Source organism: Gavialis gangeticus, unplaced genomic scaffold (assembly GCF_001723915.1).
Source record: "Gavialis gangeticus isolate Ggan-Ray unplaced genomic scaffold, GavGan_comp1, whole genome shotgun sequence".
NCBI classification, from domain to species: Eukaryota; Metazoa; Chordata; order Crocodylia; family Gavialidae; genus Gavialis; species Gavialis gangeticus.
Window position 1 is genome coordinate 7,854,554 of NW_017729016.1, and position 19,839 is coordinate 7,874,392.

The following is a 19,839-nucleotide window of genomic DNA, read 5'->3' on the forward strand; positions in this document are numbered from 1 at the left end:
GGTGTTGAATCCCATCCTATTCTCATCCGCCCACCCCTGTAACCTGTCTAGGTCCAGTTGCAGCCTATTCCTCCCTTCTAGTGTGCCCACATCCCGCCACATCTTAGTGTCATGAGCAAATTTGAACAGGGTGCTTTTTACCTCCTCGTCCAAGTCACTGATGAACATGTTGAACAGTGGAGGACCGAGCCCTGGGGGACCCCACTGCCCACATCCCTCCAGGCCGAAAATGACCCATCCACCACCAGCGCCAGCTGCTTGTCAGTTCTTGTGAGTGGCTCCTGAGATTCAGTTGTTGTACGGACCCCTCAGCACCGAGATATCAAAGAATTAAAAATAAACCAGCAGACAAAGAAAATGACAAAAGAAGAATATGCAAAGGCCAGATGGTAATGAACAGCTGGACATGCAAAAGGAACATAAAGGCTGGTAAAGAAAAACAGAGAGATCAGACTGGACTGCCTTGATATATTGCCTGCACTGGAGCTTGTGCTTGGCAGTTTCCCCCAACACTGTCCTGCCCTCTACCTTGGCTGTGCTCCCTCCACTTTTCTCTGGGTCAGCTCTTCTCCCCTGACCCAGTCTCTGAGTGCCCATCGCTGGGAGTCTCTTCCATCCCTGGGCTTCTCCCTGCTCTTTCCTGAGCGGTGTTTCCTCCCACAGGCTGCTACTGCCTGTGACCAGTGTGGAGGCTTGTTGCGGCTGCCGCTGCCTGGGGCATCCCTGTCCGCTCCGGACTTCCCCCTTCTTGCCAGTGCTGTCTGCTGTCGGCGTGGAGAGCCTTTGCAGCTTCCGCTGCCCCCCCCCGCCCTTCCTGGCTCCCAGCTTTTACCAACTTTTATCTTTGCTGGCTGGTGCTTGTCAGTGACATCACCCGCCGGCTTCTGTATATAGGCGCAGCTGATGAACTGCACAGCTTTCTTCTGTTGGCGTTGCTCGTCTGGACTCCGGATTCCTAGAGTGGGTGAGTATTCTTGGGTTTCAGGGCTGCTTCTTTAGGGTTGCGTGGCCCCCATGTTTATACCCTTGGGACAGTATTCAAATAGTGTCGTTTATGCTGTTTCCAACATGAGTTTTCTGTTAAAAAAAAGACATGGTATATTATTGCCAACAGACCATGAAATATAAAATTAGTGTTAACATTAAAGGAAGATGATAGATGTCTGGGGGGAGTGGAGAGGACCAACGTTACACAGTAAAGAACTTGTAGCTGTCCTGTCTGCCTTGAGCACTTCTTGCAATTTCCAGGTGATCCTTAGGTGAAGGTAAACTTAATGGGTTTGAAGAGAGGAGAGGACAGTACGAGTCACTAATGGAAAGCAGTGGAGAGAAGAGGTGATAGAAACCAAAAGCTTGAAAGATCATCTTGGTGTCAGTAAAAGGGTTTGAAAGTATAGAAAAGTAAGGACAGGAAATGGTGATGAGCATAATGCACAGGAGTCGATGCAGCTGAAAACCATCAGGGGTGTCAGGGCAGGGGACACTAGGAAATGTGCAGTGGAAACTAGAACAATGCATTTAGATGGTACCACAGGCTGCTGGATCTCCCTGGTCCTGTCTGAGCCAAGGGAGAGAGCTTGGAGAGACCTATTCTTTCTTCCACCAATGTTAACACAGCTTGCTGATTAAAATTTTGGGGGGTATATAATACCCACTGTGTTGGATGGAATTCAAGATACTGAAATCCATCTTCATAAGGAATGTGGTTCTGAGTACCTTTCTATATAAGGGATTGACACAATTGTTTATATGTTAATGTCTGTAAGGTATACAGCCGTAACTGTAGGAGGCTTTGAATTCAGAGAAACTGTAAATCCCAAGCCAGAAAACGAAGCTGCCTATATGTGCAAATAACAGGGATATAGGAGTTGTTGTATGGGACAGACAGGTAGACCGGCCAGTACTAGTTACGTTATTTACTTGCATAATAGCCACGCTTTTTCCGTAAGTGTTGCTGCCATGAGGGTGGGGACTCTAGAATGTGACGGAGGAGGTATTGTCACTAAGGCTAGACACAGATGTTGCCAAATGGAGCAGTACAATTGTGCCGTGATGTGTCGGGGCAAAGCTGATTCCCTTTGCTGAGCAAAACTCACATCGCCCTTTGTCCTGCCCTTGATGGTGTGGATCAAGGGGCGACATGATCTCCCTGCTTTCCCTACTGCTCCATACCTATGCTGTGGGTCTGGGGCAGCAGGGAGAAGTGCGTTCCCACTCTGCCAGCCCTGCAGGGCTGAGGCAGTGGGGAATGAAAGGTGTTCCGCCTCCATTGTGGGTCTGGGACAGGCTGAGCGGGGAAAGCACCACAAGGTAATAGAGATCCTTCTCAGTAAAGCTGTAGAGTCTATTTTTACCTTCTGTTTCACCACTGAGTTTCCTGTCATGGCAGAACAAAGGGTAAGGACATCTATTTGCTAAGCATTTGTGTTGCCTTAAAAAGATGTTGAGATGACACAAATAAGAAATCTGAGGACGTCTGTTTCCACCCTCAGTGACAGCTGGAATTGCATGTTTGACTGGCCAGATGTACCCCCGTTGCACAGTTTTACAGGTGAGGCTGAAAGCAGGGCAGGGCCAGTTTGCTGTGTGATCAGAGTTTCCTTCATGCATGTGATCCACTCCTTGACAAAATCACAGCTTTTAAGAGAGGTGTCTTTGAATCTGTTTCTTCAGAAATATGGGTGCCGCAAGACTCTTGGATGTTGCAAGTGGGAAACATTTGCTCTTCTAGACTCTGTCAGTCCTGGTGATCAAGGAGATGAATATTCTTCCAGGCTACCCATCCTTCAAGCCCCCCTTTTTGGGTCATGGTTCCCTGTGACTGGTTTCAGTCCCAAGTATGAGAAAAATTAAATTGACTTAATTATTGAATGTACTGTAAGTGTGAAATGTAACTCTGTTTTAATGCTTTTTTCTGTGTTTAATCTTCAGTCACAAAGTTCCTTCTTTGTGAGGGTATAGGGACTGTCCTGAGGGGGGCAAGTCCCTAATATAACCATCATAAATAAAGGTGGGGGCCTCTAATTCCTCTAAGATGTCAAAGGCAGATGAACAAAACTTCAGCTTTCTTTTTATTTAATGGGTGTGCCTGTGTGTGAACACCCACTTGATTGAACATTTACTTCAATACACTATCTCAACTACTGTTTTTTTTTCTTTGTAGGATGAAACAGGTGCCTACTTAATAGACAGAGACCCGACCTACTTTGGGCCAGTGCTGAACTATCTCAGACATGGAAAACTGGTTATTAACAAGGACCTTGCAGAGGAAGGTAGGACTTCTACCAAATCTCTCATTTTCTTTCATCTTTCTCTGCATTGTCAGTGCTTTGAAAACTACAAAGGAGAGCTCAGCTTCTCTTTTTAAGGGATGCTTAATTAAATCAATTTGTTTTCATCTTTGAGGTATGTTGCAGGCAACTCTCTACAGCATTCTGCTCTGCCTGAGATTAAACTGATTTGCTCAAGTCTGGTTAGTGCTGTGCGCTTTCACTGGAAACATGAGTCTGATTCTTGATCTCACTTGGAACAAATGGCTACACTGCAGTACTGTAGAAGAGGACCTGGGGATTCTAGTGGACGGCAAGGTGGATGAATCAACAGTCCTCTTGTTACAGTTTTTTTTAAAGTCAGTCTATAACATATTTCACGTAGGGGTAACAAACTCAAATGGGTTGGTGGTCCATATCCAGATCAGAGGGCTTCTTGTGGGCTAGATCCAAACTACAGGTCAAATGACCTACTTCTGGATCCAGATCATGGAGCTTCTCGCTATAGCTGCTGGCACTGTTGTATCAGTGTTGATAGTCAAGGAGTTAACGCCATTGCCTGAACTACAAGGAAGTCAGATGAAAAGACACAGTAAAATACCTACCCAATGTAAGAAGTTTCTCTTCTAATTGTGGAAATTAATGTAGGAAAATATGTAGGTCATCCTTTCTGTCTTCATTAGAGGCCAATTTTGGATTGTTCTGTCTTCCTTCTATGGCTTTATCCAGTCAGGTTGTTCAGAGGCAGAAATGAGAGAGTACTCCACAGGGTGTGGAAAGCACCCTGTTCAAGTTCACTGATGACACCAAGCTGTGGGGTAAAGTGAATACACCAGCAGGCAGGGACCGCATCCAGGCAGCCCTATGAGGAGAGGCTGAGGGACCTGAATCTCTTCAGTCTCTGCAAGAGGAGACTGAGGGGGGATCTTGTGGCTGCCTACAGCCTTATCAGGGGCCACCAGCAGGGACTCGGGGGGAAGTCTGTTCACCAGGGCCCCCATCAGAGTCACCAGGAACAATGGCCACAAGCTGAGGGAGGATAGGTTTAGGTTAGATATTAGGAAGAACTACTTCACGGTAAGGGTGGCCAGAGCCTGGAATAGGCTCCCCAGAGAGGCGGTGCTCTCACCTTCCCTGGAGATCTTCAAGAGGAGACTGGATAGGCACCTGGCTGGGGTCTTATGACCCCTGCCACCCCCAGTGCTCCTTCCTGCCCATGGCAGGGGGGTGGACTAGATGATCTGTCTAGGTCCCTTCCGATTCATTGATTCTATGATTCTATGAATTGATTAAAGTTAATCAACCAAGGGTGGCCTGCCTGCCTTCTCTTTTGGCTACTTTAATAAAAAAACAAAATTGTTCCAAGGTTGTTTCAACAACTTGAATGTAAAAGGACTTTGTTTGCATAAATGCTAACCAAACATCACCAGCCAGTAAATGCATACAAGAATGGAAGGCAAAAACTTTCTTACTAATTTTTTTTCTCCTGTTACCTTCTCTCTGGGATCACAGCGCACAGTGGAAAGCAATCCTGTTTATATTAAAAGTATGTTATCCATATAAGTGTTTATAAGCTTAGGAAACAGAGGGAACCTTTAAAGGTTCCCTCTTTTGTCCTGGATACCCAGAGAACTAGACCAAACCAGTTCTTCAGTGGTCCTTGGAAGGTGTCCTTTTAGCAAGATTTGCTACTCAGAAATATCTAGTTCCTAGAATTCTTATCTCTGAACCTGGACTGTTAATTTTCATAAGCTCTTCAATTACTTCTTTCTCTTTTATATAGCGCATTTATGTGTTTTGCATTTTCACACATTCATTAGCATTACAGTTAAATTTATACTTAACATTTAGTAAACATAATATAATTAAGGTATGGCATATACTCGGTCTATGATTTTGATTGTCCCTTTTTTGTAAGTGATTCTCAACCTAGGTGCCACAATCCCTTTCCAGGAGTGCTGTGACTTGAGTGCTGCCATGGCCAAGTTGAAATGCCCCATGCATCTCCTGCAGAGGCAGACTGGAAAACAGCTGCAGCTGGAGCCCACACTTTTCATGCAGCTCCTCCCAGAAACAGCAGTGCCAGGAAGGTGGGACCATCCTGTGCCCTCTGGGGCTAGCATGCAGGGTTGGACTGGAAAGGGCTATGGCAGCAGTGCATACTCTGGCTTTGCATTGCATGTCCCAAGGAGTCAGGCTGAGCTTCAGCAACCCTTTGCATGGCTCAGCCAGAGGAGTCCTGCTGTGCTGGAGCAGCCATTTGCCCAGCTGGAGATGCTAGGTGCAGGGACACCCAGGGTCTGTTAGACCACCTTCATTTCCCCCCTGCCCTTCCCCTGCGCGCACACACGCATATCCTCCCCCTCCAGTGGCGCAGGAGAGTCTTGACCAAGGCACAGTTCATTAGCTATGCCTCTGCTTCTGCCTGGTTTAGGTTTATCAGAAAACCCTGTACAGGCAGAAGTGCATGGCAGCACCCTAGTTGAGAAGCACTCAGGTAAGTGGTGGCTGTAGAACAGTAGTTCTCAACCAGGGGTGCTGCCAAATTCAAAAAACTGTGGCAAGTGCCCTGACTTTGAAAAGGTCTCTGAGAACCCCTGGCCTGTGTGTCTTAAGATCCTCAAGAAGTGAGGCTTCCACCACATCCCTGGGAAGGCTAACATGCCCTCTTGATTTTTCATCCAGTCAGTTTTACTTACTGTCTTTTGTAATAGTACTTACACTTAGAGCCCAGAAGAGCCTTTCTGCCTCATTGTCTACTTGCCTGCTATCACATCACAGATCCCTTGCATGAAATGATCAGTTCTGTCTTAAAACTCCTATATTGCTTTTCCTCTTTCAGTCAGCTTTTCAGGAACCTCACTTCTCTGCTGAAGTTTAATCTTCAATTTAAGTTTATTTGTCACTGGATTATGCTCATCTGTTTTTGTACCAATGTTGTCTTTAGTTTACATCAGTTCTCTCCCTCCCTGGTGCGTATACTGAAAGCAGTCATAGCTCCTCTCAGCCTTCGCTCAGCAAAGCTAATCAAGACAAGCTCTTCTGCTCCAGGGGTTGGCAACTTATGGCCATGGGCCAGATCTGGCCTACCAAGTGGTTTCATCCAGCCCACAAATTTTGGGTATCAGAAGCAATTCAGCAGGGGGTCATTTGACAGCATTTTGATGATGGAGGGCTTATGCTGTTGATCACATTCATATTGGCGGCAGTGGCAGGGAGAAATGATGGTAGCTGGGTTGGAAGCACTGGCCTGTCTCAGACCATACTGCATTATTTCAGCCCACTGTTCTGAAAAGGTTGCCAACCCCTCTTCTTGTTGTGAGCAAAGCTCTCTGTTTTTCCCGATCATCCTCATGCCCCTTCTTTGCACCTCTTCTGGTTTGCACTCTTTTTTACTGAATGAGTGGTGACCAGAAATGTATGAAGTACTCCAAATGAGGTCTTGACGGTGCCTTGTACAATGACATTAATGCCTTCCTCAGCTGATACAGCCTAGTTTCAGGTCCACCTTTTTCGTGGCTGTGTAACATTGGTGGCTCATAATCATCCTGTGATTAATTCTCTTGGGTCTTTCTCTTCTAGTGTGATTTCCAACTGATGAACCCCAAGCTTATAGACAAAAACCTTTTTATTAGTTCCTAAAAGCATTGTTTATTTTAATCTGATTTCTCCAGTCTTCAAGTTCACCCAGTTTTTCCTGTATGATATTCTAGTTCTGCTTTGTATTGACAATACCTCTCAACTTTGTGTCATCAACAGATTTCATTATTACATTCCTCCTTTTCGTATTAAGCTCCTTAATGAAATTAAAATCAGTCCTAAAGCAGATCCTTGAAAAACTTTACTATTAATCTTTCTCCATTTTGTTAAATCCCCTCTCAGCACAACCTTTCTTCTCCTTTTTAACCAGTTCATTACTGCCTTAAGTTTCATGCCCTAATCCTCATATTCTCCACCATAATTCATAATATTTCATGTGGCAGTGTCAAATGCCTTACTGGGGTCCAGCAGATTAGACTTAATATATAGCTGCTTTTCTCAGATTAAAGAAGGATAACAGTTACAGATTTAGACATTTCTATGCTTGTTGGTCCTCTAGTAAAAATGCATTTGTGGGGTTTTGTATTGTCAGCAGTTTTGGTAAACTCAAGTCTGTTACTTACGTGTGAGCGAAATAAAAACCCTCAGAAATGGCCTTGTAGAGCTTTTCAGATTTGGATCTAGGTCAGCTCTTTGTGATGAGTAAACCCTGAATTATATAGAAGTGAAGGGGAGGGCAGGATCCTTTGGCTCACGTAAGCAGCAGATCACAAGGCAAAACTGACTGCTTCCCATTGCATTAAAGGAGATCTTCCCAGAACTGTCTGTTGTTCTTGGCCTATAAACTTTGTTTACACTATCTTTTTCAAGCAAAAATGTTTCTTGTGCCAGGTGTACTGGAAGAAGCTGAATTCTACAACATCACATCACTAATAAAACTTGTAAAGGACAAAATAAGAGAAAGAGACAGCAAAATCTCACAGGTGAGGCCTTTACCTAATGTTCTTTTATGATTCTGACCAAAGGGTCATGGTTCTGTTTCATGTCAGTAACTTGTTGTGTCCTTCTGGACAATGTATGAGTCCACTGGCACAGAGAGTACTACTGAATGCTGACACATTTTTGTTCATTGTTTTCAAATGTTGGATACTTGAGAAATGGTGCAGAACATACAACTGGATGTTGTTGCTTGAGTGACCTACTTATTCACAGTATTTGAACACTGTGGGGATAATTATATTAGAAAACTATAGAGAGCTGGCCGGGGCAGCAGATTTTCTACTTATGGATTTAAATACTCCACCTACAAGGTGGTGAGAATCTGTGGCTGTGAGATAACAGTCTGAATTCTTAACCTGGGTAGGAATGGATAAGCACAGTGACCAGAGTATCCTTGTCTAATCTAAAGGAAGATCCTTATCTAATCTCCTTCCATTAAAAGAAGAAGCCATATTTCATCAGTTTCCTCAGAGAAGCAAGTGTTGTTTTAAAATTTTAGACCACAATTGAGCCAGAAGAGGCAGATAGGTTGAAACATAACTGATAAACTTTTCTTTATTACTGATCAATCCCTGCTTTTTGTAATGGCATGCTAAATACCATGCTACAGGCCATGGCTTTCTGCTATCAAGACTTAGTTTCTTAAGTCACTGCTGTTAGAACGTGGATGATTATTTTTCTGATTATTTTCCAGAATCCCTTCTGATTTTTCCTATTTTTTTACCCTGTACCTGCAGGAAGAGATTCTTGTCCTTCTCAAATCAGTTTGTGAACCTTTTTTCATAAAGATGCATGTGACATAGAGATGCTGTTAATTTGGGGAAAATGTATTCAGATTTGCTGTGAGTGCAGTATCTCCATGGAGCTGGTATTAAGACATTCTGATAACTGGCTCTCCATGGAGCTAAAACTTGTGACCTTCTGCTGCAGCCGTATCTTCTTGAGACTGGGACACAGAATGTCGGTTTTGTTTTCTTGACCCTTTGTGCTAGTTGGAACCTTTTAGGGAAATGCTGATGGATTCCTGCTTATTTGTTACAGTATTGAAGCTCTGACCTGGCTATGAGACAGAAACAACTCTCTGGCGTGAGAGGGTGTAAGATTGGGTCCGTTGTCAGGCTGGAATAGTTCTTAGGCTGTGAACCATAATGCTGTTATTCCTGGAGAGGAGCCTGACTGAAATGTTGTGATAAGTGTGTTTTTTAACAAGCTATGCCCTAGAAAAGTGGTGGGATTTGACCCTGGGCAGGCAGTATGTCTGAACTGTGTGGAGCAGCATGGGAAGCTAGCTTTGTAAAGGTAGGTAATGGATTCAAATTGCTGTTACCACCAGACTTCCAGGAGTCAGTATTATTTTTAAGGCCCACAAATTTATATCATTTCAAGGGTTTCAGCTACTGAAATGTTTGTGAAACGTTTCAGATCTTTGCACAGTCATCCTGAAAAGGGAGAGTAGACAGAAAATGAACAGTAGGGTTCATGGGTCACTCCCAAGAAGTATTCCTGGCTGCAGGTAACATAAGGGTAAGCTTTGGGGGGTCACGGTCACAGCCCTTCTGTGCCACTGCTTGAACATGGTGATCCCAGTTAAGAAGTGAAAGTTGCAAACAACATAATTAGATTACAAAAATACTAAGCCATATGAATTAACTGGAGACCTAGAGGTCACTGATCCTGTGGTGTTAAAGTATCTATTGCTTAACATATATATATTTTTAAAATGTGAGAGAAACCCAGAGATAACACAGATGTCTTTATTTCACTTGCAATATTTCAAGTTTGTTGTTTTTTCCTGAAGGTGCCGGTCAAACATGTATACAGGGTGCTGCAGTGCCAGGAGGAGGAGCTCACCCAAATGGTCTCTACAATGTCTGACGGCTGGAAATTTGAGCAGGTAATAAGAATAACAAAAAAATTCAGTTAGTTGTTTTGTGGGTATCACTGGGTTGTTTTAAAGTTTTATACACGAATACTGAAATGTATAGAGAACAGTTGCCAAATGCAGTTGTTATTGAAGATTAGATGGGTCAAGAGAAAAGGAACGAAATTCATGTCTTGAACATCAACATGCCAGTTTGGCAGCCGCTTAAAATTTGTCATCTCATTCCAGTTCCTCTCTATGATTATCCACGTCATAAGAGCCACTGTCATTCTCACAGGCAGCCTCAGCTGAGAGTGTAAAGGTTGAAGGGAACAGAGGAGACTGACTTCTCCTCTTGCACATTTATGTTGGTGCTCAACCTGATACAAAGGCCTGTGAGTGAAAGGAAGGAAATGTCCTGGAGGACAAGGTGTTTGTTATGTCCTAATAGTGACCGACCCAGAATGGGACTGAGACACACCTGAGGGGTTGTTATGAGGGAAGACTTTGCTGCTGCTATCTGGTCACTACTACTTCTCTGGATAAATTGACAACTTTGGGAACCAATGCCCCACTATGGCACTTGTTTTAAACATTCAAACAGTTTACCAGGTCAGTGTGCTAAAAGTTATCAGTGCATTCTAGTTTTTTTAGTTTAGGAAGTCAAAATTCCAGACATAGATTTGATAGTGTTCCTTGCTTTGATATCCAAACTGTTTCCAAGTTTATATGAAGCACACTATTAGTGCCTAATCAATCAATATAGTTGTGCAGAGAAATAGGTGTGAACTCCATGGCTTTGTTTTGTTCTTGTTCTTCCTCTTTCAGGTGAGGACAAATGATCTTTATTTACATGTTATACACAGCCCTCTTTGTAGTGCAGTTTGGATTCAAGAATATGTTTAAGGTTGCAGTGAATGCATTTGATAATCTTTGTGAACATGAACATACCAAAGGGAAGCTCCTTATCCTTCCCGATTGTAACCTGTTGTGACATCTCTGTTGCATGTGATCAATCTGGCTGTCAGCTGCAGAGGGAGGCTTGGGTGCTTAGGTCCTGAAACAGGAGGAGGGTGAGATGAGTTATCTTGTATTTACTGTATGGATAGTAAAGTGTTTAGATCGCCCAGAGATTGCCCCAGGATCTGAGAACCAAGATCACATTGCATGGGAAACTTCTCCTGCTTGGAAATAAGCTATATTTTTACCTGATCCAGGTGACTGTTCTTTGACCAGCAAACTAGGCAAGTTCTGTTTGAAGGAAGCTGATTTCTTCTTTTTCACAGAGGGTCTTTCCTTTTTAAAGGAGGGAGGGGACCCTACAGCTTCCATATAATCTAGGACTGCCTATTCTTTAGGAGTAGCATGTCTGAGCATTGACACTAACTACAAAGTGCATTAAAGTACAGTACTAGGATTTCCTTCAGAATTTATCTGTTTTAGGGAAAATTCCATTTGTTTTCCTTGAGCACTACCCCAAAGTCACAGTGCTTTGTCTAGGACAGATGGTTTGAGGTTGACTGACACCAGGTGTTTGCCCTCCACTATATATTTGGCCTTGGGCAGGATCTACTTGCTTAATTGTATTGTAGGTGCCATCCAGTTGTAATGTGATTGTCATGTTCTTGGCAATTAAGCTTAAGTCATTCATTAAGCTTAATTGCCAAGAACAGGAATACGGTGATGTGGTGTGATGTTTCATTTTTGGAGAAATCCCTTTTAACCTGTAGTTCATCATCTTAAAGGCATTCTCCTATAGAATGATGCTGCATATTGTGATGGGTGTCTCTTATGGGATACAATAAAATCCATCGACTTTTCCAAGGCAGTAGTGGTTGCATAGGTTAGGAGCCAATCTAGTTTAGCACAGGTTAAAAGTCTCCTTTTGGCAGATCAGTAAAAACTGCTTCCTTGAAAAATTGAAATGTGAAAAACTTGAAACTGGAAAAATTATCTTAAACTGAACCTGGTGGTTGTAATCAAAGAGAGGGAAAGTCAGACTTTTGGCCCATTACAAGGACTGGTGTCTCAAAGACAGTAGTTTTCAGTGTTTGTTCATTTGCTGCGACCCTTAAAACATCTTAAATGGAGGTGGGGACCCCTTTGAATTGTAACTGTATTCACATACTTCTAATTGACCATAGTCATCTTTTGCGAACCCCTTAGACGTAGTCTGTGTACCCCCAGGGGTCTGTGGACCACAGTTTGAAAACCACTGCTCTGGGACAAACAAGTAGTAAAAGCTGTACCAACAAGCCATCAGTTCACATTCCACAAAAAGTCCTGGGATTGTGCTTTTTAGTAAAGTAAAACTCTTGGAAATTGTTGTGCCACTGCACTTTGTGCCCTGTCTTTGACAAAAGTAGTTTCTTCACATTGAAACCTTGGATCTGTTTGGTAAGCTGTAAATTTGTCCCTGTCTGGATCTTTAAATGGACCATTTTCCAAAGCTGAGGTGTTGAGTTTCTCTTGTAATTTGTCCTAGGGGGAAATGTTATTTCAAATGCAGAATGTCCCCAGTCATAAATTTCCTAGTTCTCCTTTAGTGCACAAGTAATGTTTTTTTGTGATGTTTTATTAACTTCGTGTTTCTTTAAAGAAATTGATTTAAGCTTTCATTACTATTCTGAAATCAAATATTTATTAAGTTCAGCTCAGAATGCACAACTTTATAACAACAAATTTGCATTGTCCATTGTATTTTTTGTTCGAAGCCTATGTCCATCCTACACCTTGATGATAAATGTAGCCTGAATCTGATCCAGTAACACTGCCTTAAATAGATTGGCTAGGCAAAGCCAGTAGTTAACTGATTCCCTCAAAATTATATGTATAATGATAATAGTATGTAATTAATTTAACAGTTTGTGGAGCATCATTTTTACCAGCATTTCTCACTAGTGATAACCTTAAATGATTATTTAATCTGAATAGGAAGCTGTTTATCTCACAGCAGCCTTTATCCATCTCTTCATATTTAATCATAAAATCTAATCCTTCTCAAAGCACACAGACATACATATGTTTTCACGTGGTTTAGGCATTACAGAGTACTGTCAAGGTTGTTCAGTGAATGAGAAATTACAGAATATACTGGGAACTTGAACCTCAAGATTATTGCATTTCTGTTATCTAATCCTTGCTATTGTCTCCCATGGGAACTAGATTGGACCTGGAGTGGGAATGAGCACTACCTAGATGCTTTGTAAAATCCCCTCTTGTAAAACTGCCTAGGATAGTCTTGGCTCTTTTCACATAATTGACTTTCTGTAGTTCTTGGGGTTCATTTTTGGACTCAGTAGTACAAATTGGGGTTTTGGATTACCAGCACTGTTTCCTGAAAACAAGATACATTTATCTCCTAACTTTCATTTCCATGCCCCGAAGGGGAAAGGAGAACAATGCTATCACATTGCTCATAACGCAGCAACCTTTTCCTAGGTAATTCAAAATAATTGGCGAATATTGCTGGTGATAAGTCATCTGCCTTGCCGTTGCAGTCCAACTTTATAAGAAACTAGAGTTGGCCTTCAAATCAGAAAGGACTTTTTAACCACCTGCATGGATTTTAAGATGCACAGCATCCATTGCATAGGATTCTGATTTGAATGCTAAAACAATTATAGCTGGCATGTTTTAAAACAATAAAAGTCATTGCAATATGTCCTAGTGGCAGTTGAACACTGGTTTCTCACCCCAGAGCCCATCTGTTGTTTGTATGGTTCAGATGACACTTGTACACTTCGGCTTCACAAAGGTTTCTTTTTGTGTTTTGCTCTGATTGGTTATTGCAGCTTGTCAGTATAGGTTCCCCATATGCCTCTGGCCGGGCCCAGCAGTCAGAGTTTCTGCTGATAGTAGCACGGAAAGTGAGAGGGGAGGAGAGACACCTCCAGAAATGCTGCAGTGAGGTGTGTCATACCATTCTTTTTACCCTCACGCCAACGTGCATGGCTGCCTTGCATTTCTGCTGTTTTCAAATCATTCCACTTTCTTCCTGGGTATACAGCACCTGGTAGTTCTGTGTTTAGTTGTTGTGAGTGGCTTTCATTTATATCCGTGACACTTCATTACATGTTATAAATGTTCATCTTGTACAAAGCTGTAACAGCTACTTAAATTCAGACAATTGTCTTAGTTGATAAAAAAAAGTTTTGCTGCTACTTTTTTCTTTCACATTTAGTATCCCCTGTGTTATACTCGCTAAGTAAAATGTAATCAGAGTCATGTTAACACCAGGAACTTGGCACAAATTCCAAACTACTTTATTAAAGTGCATTCAAAATGTAACCTCTTATAATTCATTTATCCCAAGTTGATTTTGTATCATCCACTCAAGTAGCAAGCCAAGTTTTGATTCCAGAATCTCATATTCATGAAAACTTAGAAAATATGCAGCTTGTTTTTCATGTGAGTAGTTTAAGTGTTCTGTACGAACAGCACAAAATGATTTGTTTTACTCTGAAAATTCTGTGTATAAATCCTAGACGCTGAACAATAATTGATCATTTCACTCTTCTTTTTTTTTTTCTCTGTAGTAAAATCTACTTTTACAGAATATAAGTTAATTCTACACTCTTCTCATACCTACACGGTGGGGAAGGGTCTGGTTCATTACTCTGTATACAATCATTCATTTTTAATTACGCTGTTGTTTAATTGTTAAAAAAAAATTATAGTAAAGTGCTTTATTTGAGATAAATGAAAGCTGGTGTATGAGATTATATGGCTGCAGCTATTGTCACATAATTCCAGATTACTTTTACATTTGCCTGACTAGGCTCTTGAATCTGTTACCAAATATGAAAGCACTTTAGCTTTTGTCATTATAAAGATAAGTTTCAGTAAGTGAAATGAATGTAAACTATGTAAACTAATGCACTGATGTCTGCCTGTGTGTGAAGACAGTCTGAAACAACTCTGAGGGTATCCATGATCTTTTGGTAATGGTACTCTGGGAGTATACTAGACGCATTTTAAAAGAGGTAAATATGGTATATAACTATCAGTCAGTTAAAAAAAATTAAAATACCAGATGTGATGGTGGCGGGAAGGAGGCCAGGGATGATATTTGTAAGGGGCTGTAGATGCATGAAACTTCCCTTTCTTCTTGACATTTTGAAATATGACAGTTTTTAAATGTCAGCCTCAGTGGGCGTGACTGTGTGTGAATGACACATGTCTAAACTTACATTAAGGTGATTTAGGCATGTGTCTACATGTGCATGCCTTAAGGCATCTTAACGTGGCTCGCTGGACAAATGCATTTGCAGCCTACCCTGGGCAGCCCCCCACACACAAGTGTGCTGGGGCCTGCAGTGGGTACCACGCTGGGAAAGTGGCTGGGGACAGCACGAACAATGACCATGTTCCTGGCCAGGAAGCACAGAGAAAGGTGCAGGGTGTGTCCAGGGGCCACAGCATCTGTCAGCGACATGTGCAGAGCCAGGGCTACTGGACCACAGCCAGAGGCAGCTCAGCTCCAAGCAAGCAGGGGGTGTGCCTGAGCCCCCAGGCTGCGTCTAGTGACTTGAGGCAGCTGCACCTAGTGCTGGGCCTGGCTGCGGGGTACCAAGTGCCCACAGGTGCCCTGAGCCCACGACAGTGTAGCTGGGCAGTGCGGCTCTGGCTCTAACCCTCTCCCCATGTTCCTGCCTCCCCAGTGTCAGTCAGGAGCCGGCCAGAGCCAAGCCCGTGAGGTCCCGTGCTACCTCTAGGTGCCACCAAGAGGAAGTGGCAGGTGCTGTTCTCCAAGGCACAGACACTGGAGCTGGAGTGGCAGTTCTGGCAGCAGTGGCAGTACCTGTCAGTTTGCCAACCGACTTGGGGCTTCAGCTCCAGCATCTGCATGTTCTTCTTGGAAGCGGCCGGTGGCAGCCTGGGGTCCCTCAGGATCAGCTCTGGCCCACTCAGTTGACATACGTAGCGTTAAGGTGCCTTAAGGCGTCTACGCGTCCCTTAAGGTGCCTTAACTATTTGCGCCTAAATTTGATACCTGCTTTATGCAGGTATCAAATTTAGGCATGGTTAGCCTAAAATTGCCATTTTTAAGGTGCATTAAGGGCATGCATCTGTAGACCCGCACCCTTAATGTACCTTAAAGATGGCTAAAGTGCCCTAAATCAGCACGTGTAGACATGCCCAGTAGGAACATAAAACTAATGTATGCGAAAATAGGAATGGGAGGCACCTCCCATGGTCATCTAGCCCAGCTCCCTTTTCAAGGCAGGAATCATCCCTGACTAAATCATCCCAGTCAAGTGTCTCTTAAGAGCAGCTGATGTGCTCTTAAAAATTTCCAGGGGTGGAGATTCCATAATTTCTCTAGGCAGCCTGTTCACTCCTCGTAATGAGAAAGTTCCTGTTGATTATCCAACCTAAATTTTCCCTGCTGTAGCTCCAGTCCATTGCTCCTAGTCTAGTCCCCTGCAGACACAGAGAAAAGCCCATCGCCGGCCTCTCCATAATTGCCCTTCAGGTATTTGAAGACTTATCAAATCCCACCCCTTCAGTCTTCTCTTCTCCAGAATAAATAGCCGGAGTTCTTTCGGGCTTACCTCATACATTTTACTTCTCAGGCCTCTGATAATTTTTGTTGCTCTGGATTGAAGTCTTTCCAGTCTATCCACCGCCTGCTTGAAGTGTGGGGCCTTAAACTGGCCGCAGATCTCAAGGTGAGGTCTCACCAGTACTGAACAGAGTGGAAGACCCACTTCCCTTGATTTGCAGGTGACCCTCTGATACACCCTACTACACTGTTGGCCATTTGTGAAATGAGCACACTGTTGGCTGCATGTTTGACAGAATCTCTTGGGATGGGTGAAAGCACCATAAAATAATGACACAAGAAACTGCATTTATTCTGAGTGACTTCAGTGAGTTTACCCCGGAAATGAAGATGATCCAATACCCAGTAGTGTCTGTGAGAAACATCGATATGATTCTTCTGTTTACATCAGGTTGGATCTTTCAAATTGATGGAATTGGGAGATCATCACAGAGAACTCACTTCATCTGTTAGAAAAATAACTAAAGCCAGAATATCTTAAACTTACAATATTTTCAATCAGCTATACTACCATTCCCAATCTTTCTTTTCAATAGTGAGTAGTTTGTGCACCTTCTGATGTCATCTGGCAGACAGTTTGATTACAGGCTCTGTTCATTGTTTAAAATAATGAAATATTGTTACCATGGTGGGAGAACCACTGTGGTCTGTGACTATGATAAGCCAGTACTAAGAGAACATAGAAGGTCAAATTGTGGAGGAGAGTCTAGTGGGAACGAAAGTAGTTCTCTAAGATGATTTTTAAAAGCAGCAATTCAGTCCATGTGATTTATCTTTCTTTCTGACTACTAAAGCTCCAGAAAAATTACCTAAGGGCGCTTGTCCATGTTATACCTCATGTTACCATGTGACACTTTTCCTGTGTCCACATGACAAAAATCACCATTAAGCTAGCTAAACATCTGTATATCCACATCAGCTGATTTTATGATTTTAGATTTTTTTTATCCTGGTAATTTAAAACACCTCTGGCACATTTTATTTTTAGCTCCTGAATTTTTTCCATGAGGGTTTTTTTAAATTGTTTTACATTTTCAACGTGGATCTGATGTATGCCCAAAAACATGATTTTCCCTACTTTGCAACTATTACACCACCAGGTGCTGCATGGGTTCACTTGGTAATCCATGAAAATACATTGAATTTCTATTGCAATACTTCAGCAAGACTCCAGGTGCTAATTTTGCAATTTTTACTGGTGATTTGTTCAAGGTTCATCTTAATGAAAAATACAACTTTTTTGGATTCCAACAAAAATTGTTCCGTGTGTTCGCATGCACTTTGTGGCAAAGATCAAATTGTTATGTGTCTGGCAGTTCAAGACTCAGGTTAATTAAAATTACTTTTTGTTCGACTGGGTTTTTGGTTTGGCAGGGCTGGGTGGGGGGGGTAGGGCTAACCTGGGTGGTACTCAGATGAGGTACCCCTCTCCACTTGGAGGGATTTAGCAGATATTAGCGTACTATCAGAGGGGTAGCTGCTTATGGGGGAGCAGCTGTCCTCCTATCCCCTGTAGAGTAGAGCCAAGACCAGTTGGAACTTAACCATGTATGGGTTTAATAGGGAAAGAATGGGGTGGAATATAACACACAGGTGGGGGGCAAGGGGACCCTGGGAGATAATGGTACACTGCCCCCCCCCCGGGGCACCTGTGGGGAGGGGAGGAACCAAGGGAGCAGAGGGTTTTTAGGAGAACATGCATGTATAACAGACAAATCAGCAACAAACTTGAGGTGCTGGGTTTCCAAAAATATGACATGCAGGCACTCTGGCGGGGTGGGGGAACCTGGTCCCCTGTGAGGGTTCCCTTTTGCAGGCACCTCAACCCACTGGTGCCCTGGCTAGGATTCAAACCCAGGTCTCCCACATGGCAGGCAAAAGCTGCACCCCTGAGCTGTTGATGCCTGGGCAGCTGGCTTCAGCTCCAGTGCTTCTGGGATCCTCCATGTGCCATCTGCACACCAAGCTGCCCTGCTTCATGCTGGAGGGGGGTCAGAAAGAATCCAAGCTGCCATCTACAGCTCAGGGCTTTGGTCCCTCCGGGACCCACTGCACACTGCTCCTAGGAACTTAGGGGGCTGCGGATCAGGAGTGAAGGGCCCTTGCAGTGAGTATGGTGGGGGCTGTGCTAAACTACTGTATGTTGCTGTTGCACCCAGCTCTGGGGTATATCTCAGCCCTCCCCATGCACTGTTATATGCAGCTGTTACTCCCCAGAGCTGGGCACATATCTGTTATTCCCAGGCACTGTTATATGTGGTTATTACACCCCAGAGCTAGGGTTATCCCATGCCATGCCTCTGTGGCACTGGGGGGACTCTCTTGGACCAGGGGCTTCATGCCTTGTCTGTCAGCCTTACTGGGGTGCTGGTTTTAGGGTGACTACACTGGTTACCCAGCCAGTTCCCTCATTGCCAGGACAGCTCTCCCTGACACGAACCACAGTAGCAGACTGTGGTACTGTCTCCTCATCTCTCTGAACACAACTGTGTTGACCCAGGACTGACCCAGGTGTGCCCAGCTCTGGAGTGTAATGTCCATGTATAACAGTGTAGGGTGAGGGCTGTGATGAAATATTATATGTGGCCATTGCACCCAGCTGTGGGATATCTCTCAGCCCTTCCCATACACTGTTATATGTAGCCATTACAACCCAGAGGTAGGGTCACCCCATACCATGCCTCTGGCACTGGGGACTCTCCTGGACACCCCTGACCAAGTAGACTGGCCCAGGAAGGATTTCCAGCTGTCATCCCAGTCCAAAAACCAGTTCCTTATTCAAGTCTATATACTAAGTCTGTATGGAAAAAAAATTGCTTAGTCAAAGAGTGTGGCCACTGATTTGTCACGCTTTGGGGTGCCTCTCACTCCCACCCTGCAGCCCTTGCCCCTGGTGCCCTCATCCAGGGCCTCAGCCAAAAAGCAGCTTCATTGGAACACTATTAACGCAGACAAAACAACTCAAAGGGGGTGACCGCTCCAGGATTCGGCCAGAGTCACTCGACTGGTTTTACAGGTTCTGCTGAGGAATCTTAAGGTAATGGTCTGAGGGTGGGGTGGGAAATGGTCCTCTCCAGTTCTACAGGAGGCACAATATACAACAATCACACAGAAAATGTGGTCGTGCCCTACAGCCCAGCGACTGTCCCCCCAGCCTGCCTGTGTCCCTCACTCCCAACCTGAAGCCGCCACCCCAGCAGCCCTACCAGTGCCTCTCCTTTCTAGCTAACCTGCAGCCCCCCAGCCCAGCTGGTGCCCCTCACTCCTGACCCGCAGCCCGCTGCACTCCCAGAAAGAAGCAGCTGTATGACTGTCAGGCAGAGCGGTGGCAAACAGAGGGTGGTCAGAGAGGACAGGGACATGCTGCTGGGGACAAAAATAGGTTTAGAAGGAACAGGGGTACCAGAGAAGAGGGGTAAGCTTAGGGGTTAGAGGACAGGAGGGGGAGCAAGTGTTGAAGGGATTTGGTTGTAGGCTGGGGGGATATGACTGCAGGCGATGATGACCTGCCAATGCAGCAGTTAAAAGATTGACATGCAGATAGACTAAGTGATTAGAAAATACCTCTAGTTGAGCCTGGGCCGTTTCTTTCTTCACCTCAA

The 19,839-nt window shown here is 43.9% G+C and overlaps 1 protein-coding gene across 2 annotated transcripts in view; it reads left to right on the plus strand.

Annotated features, from left to right (window-relative positions):
- The window catches only part of PDPK1 (3-phosphoinositide dependent protein kinase 1), a 112,893-nt gene that overhangs the window by 65,993 nt on the left and 27,061 nt on the right, over window positions 1-19,839 (plus strand). Inside the window, exons 14-17 of one of the 2 annotated variants that reach the window (XM_019512807.1) lie at window positions 3,164-3,272; window positions 7,701-7,792; window positions 9,607-9,702; window positions 13,464-13,580. In XM_019512807.1, coding sequence (XP_019368352.1) covers window positions 3,164-3,272; window positions 7,701-7,792; window positions 9,607-9,702; window positions 13,464-13,580 — 414 coding nt within the window. The remainder of the gene's footprint in view (window positions 1-3,163; window positions 3,273-7,700; window positions 7,793-9,606; window positions 9,703-13,463; window positions 13,581-19,839) is intronic. The other variant, XM_019512809.1, reaches the window with a different exon arrangement.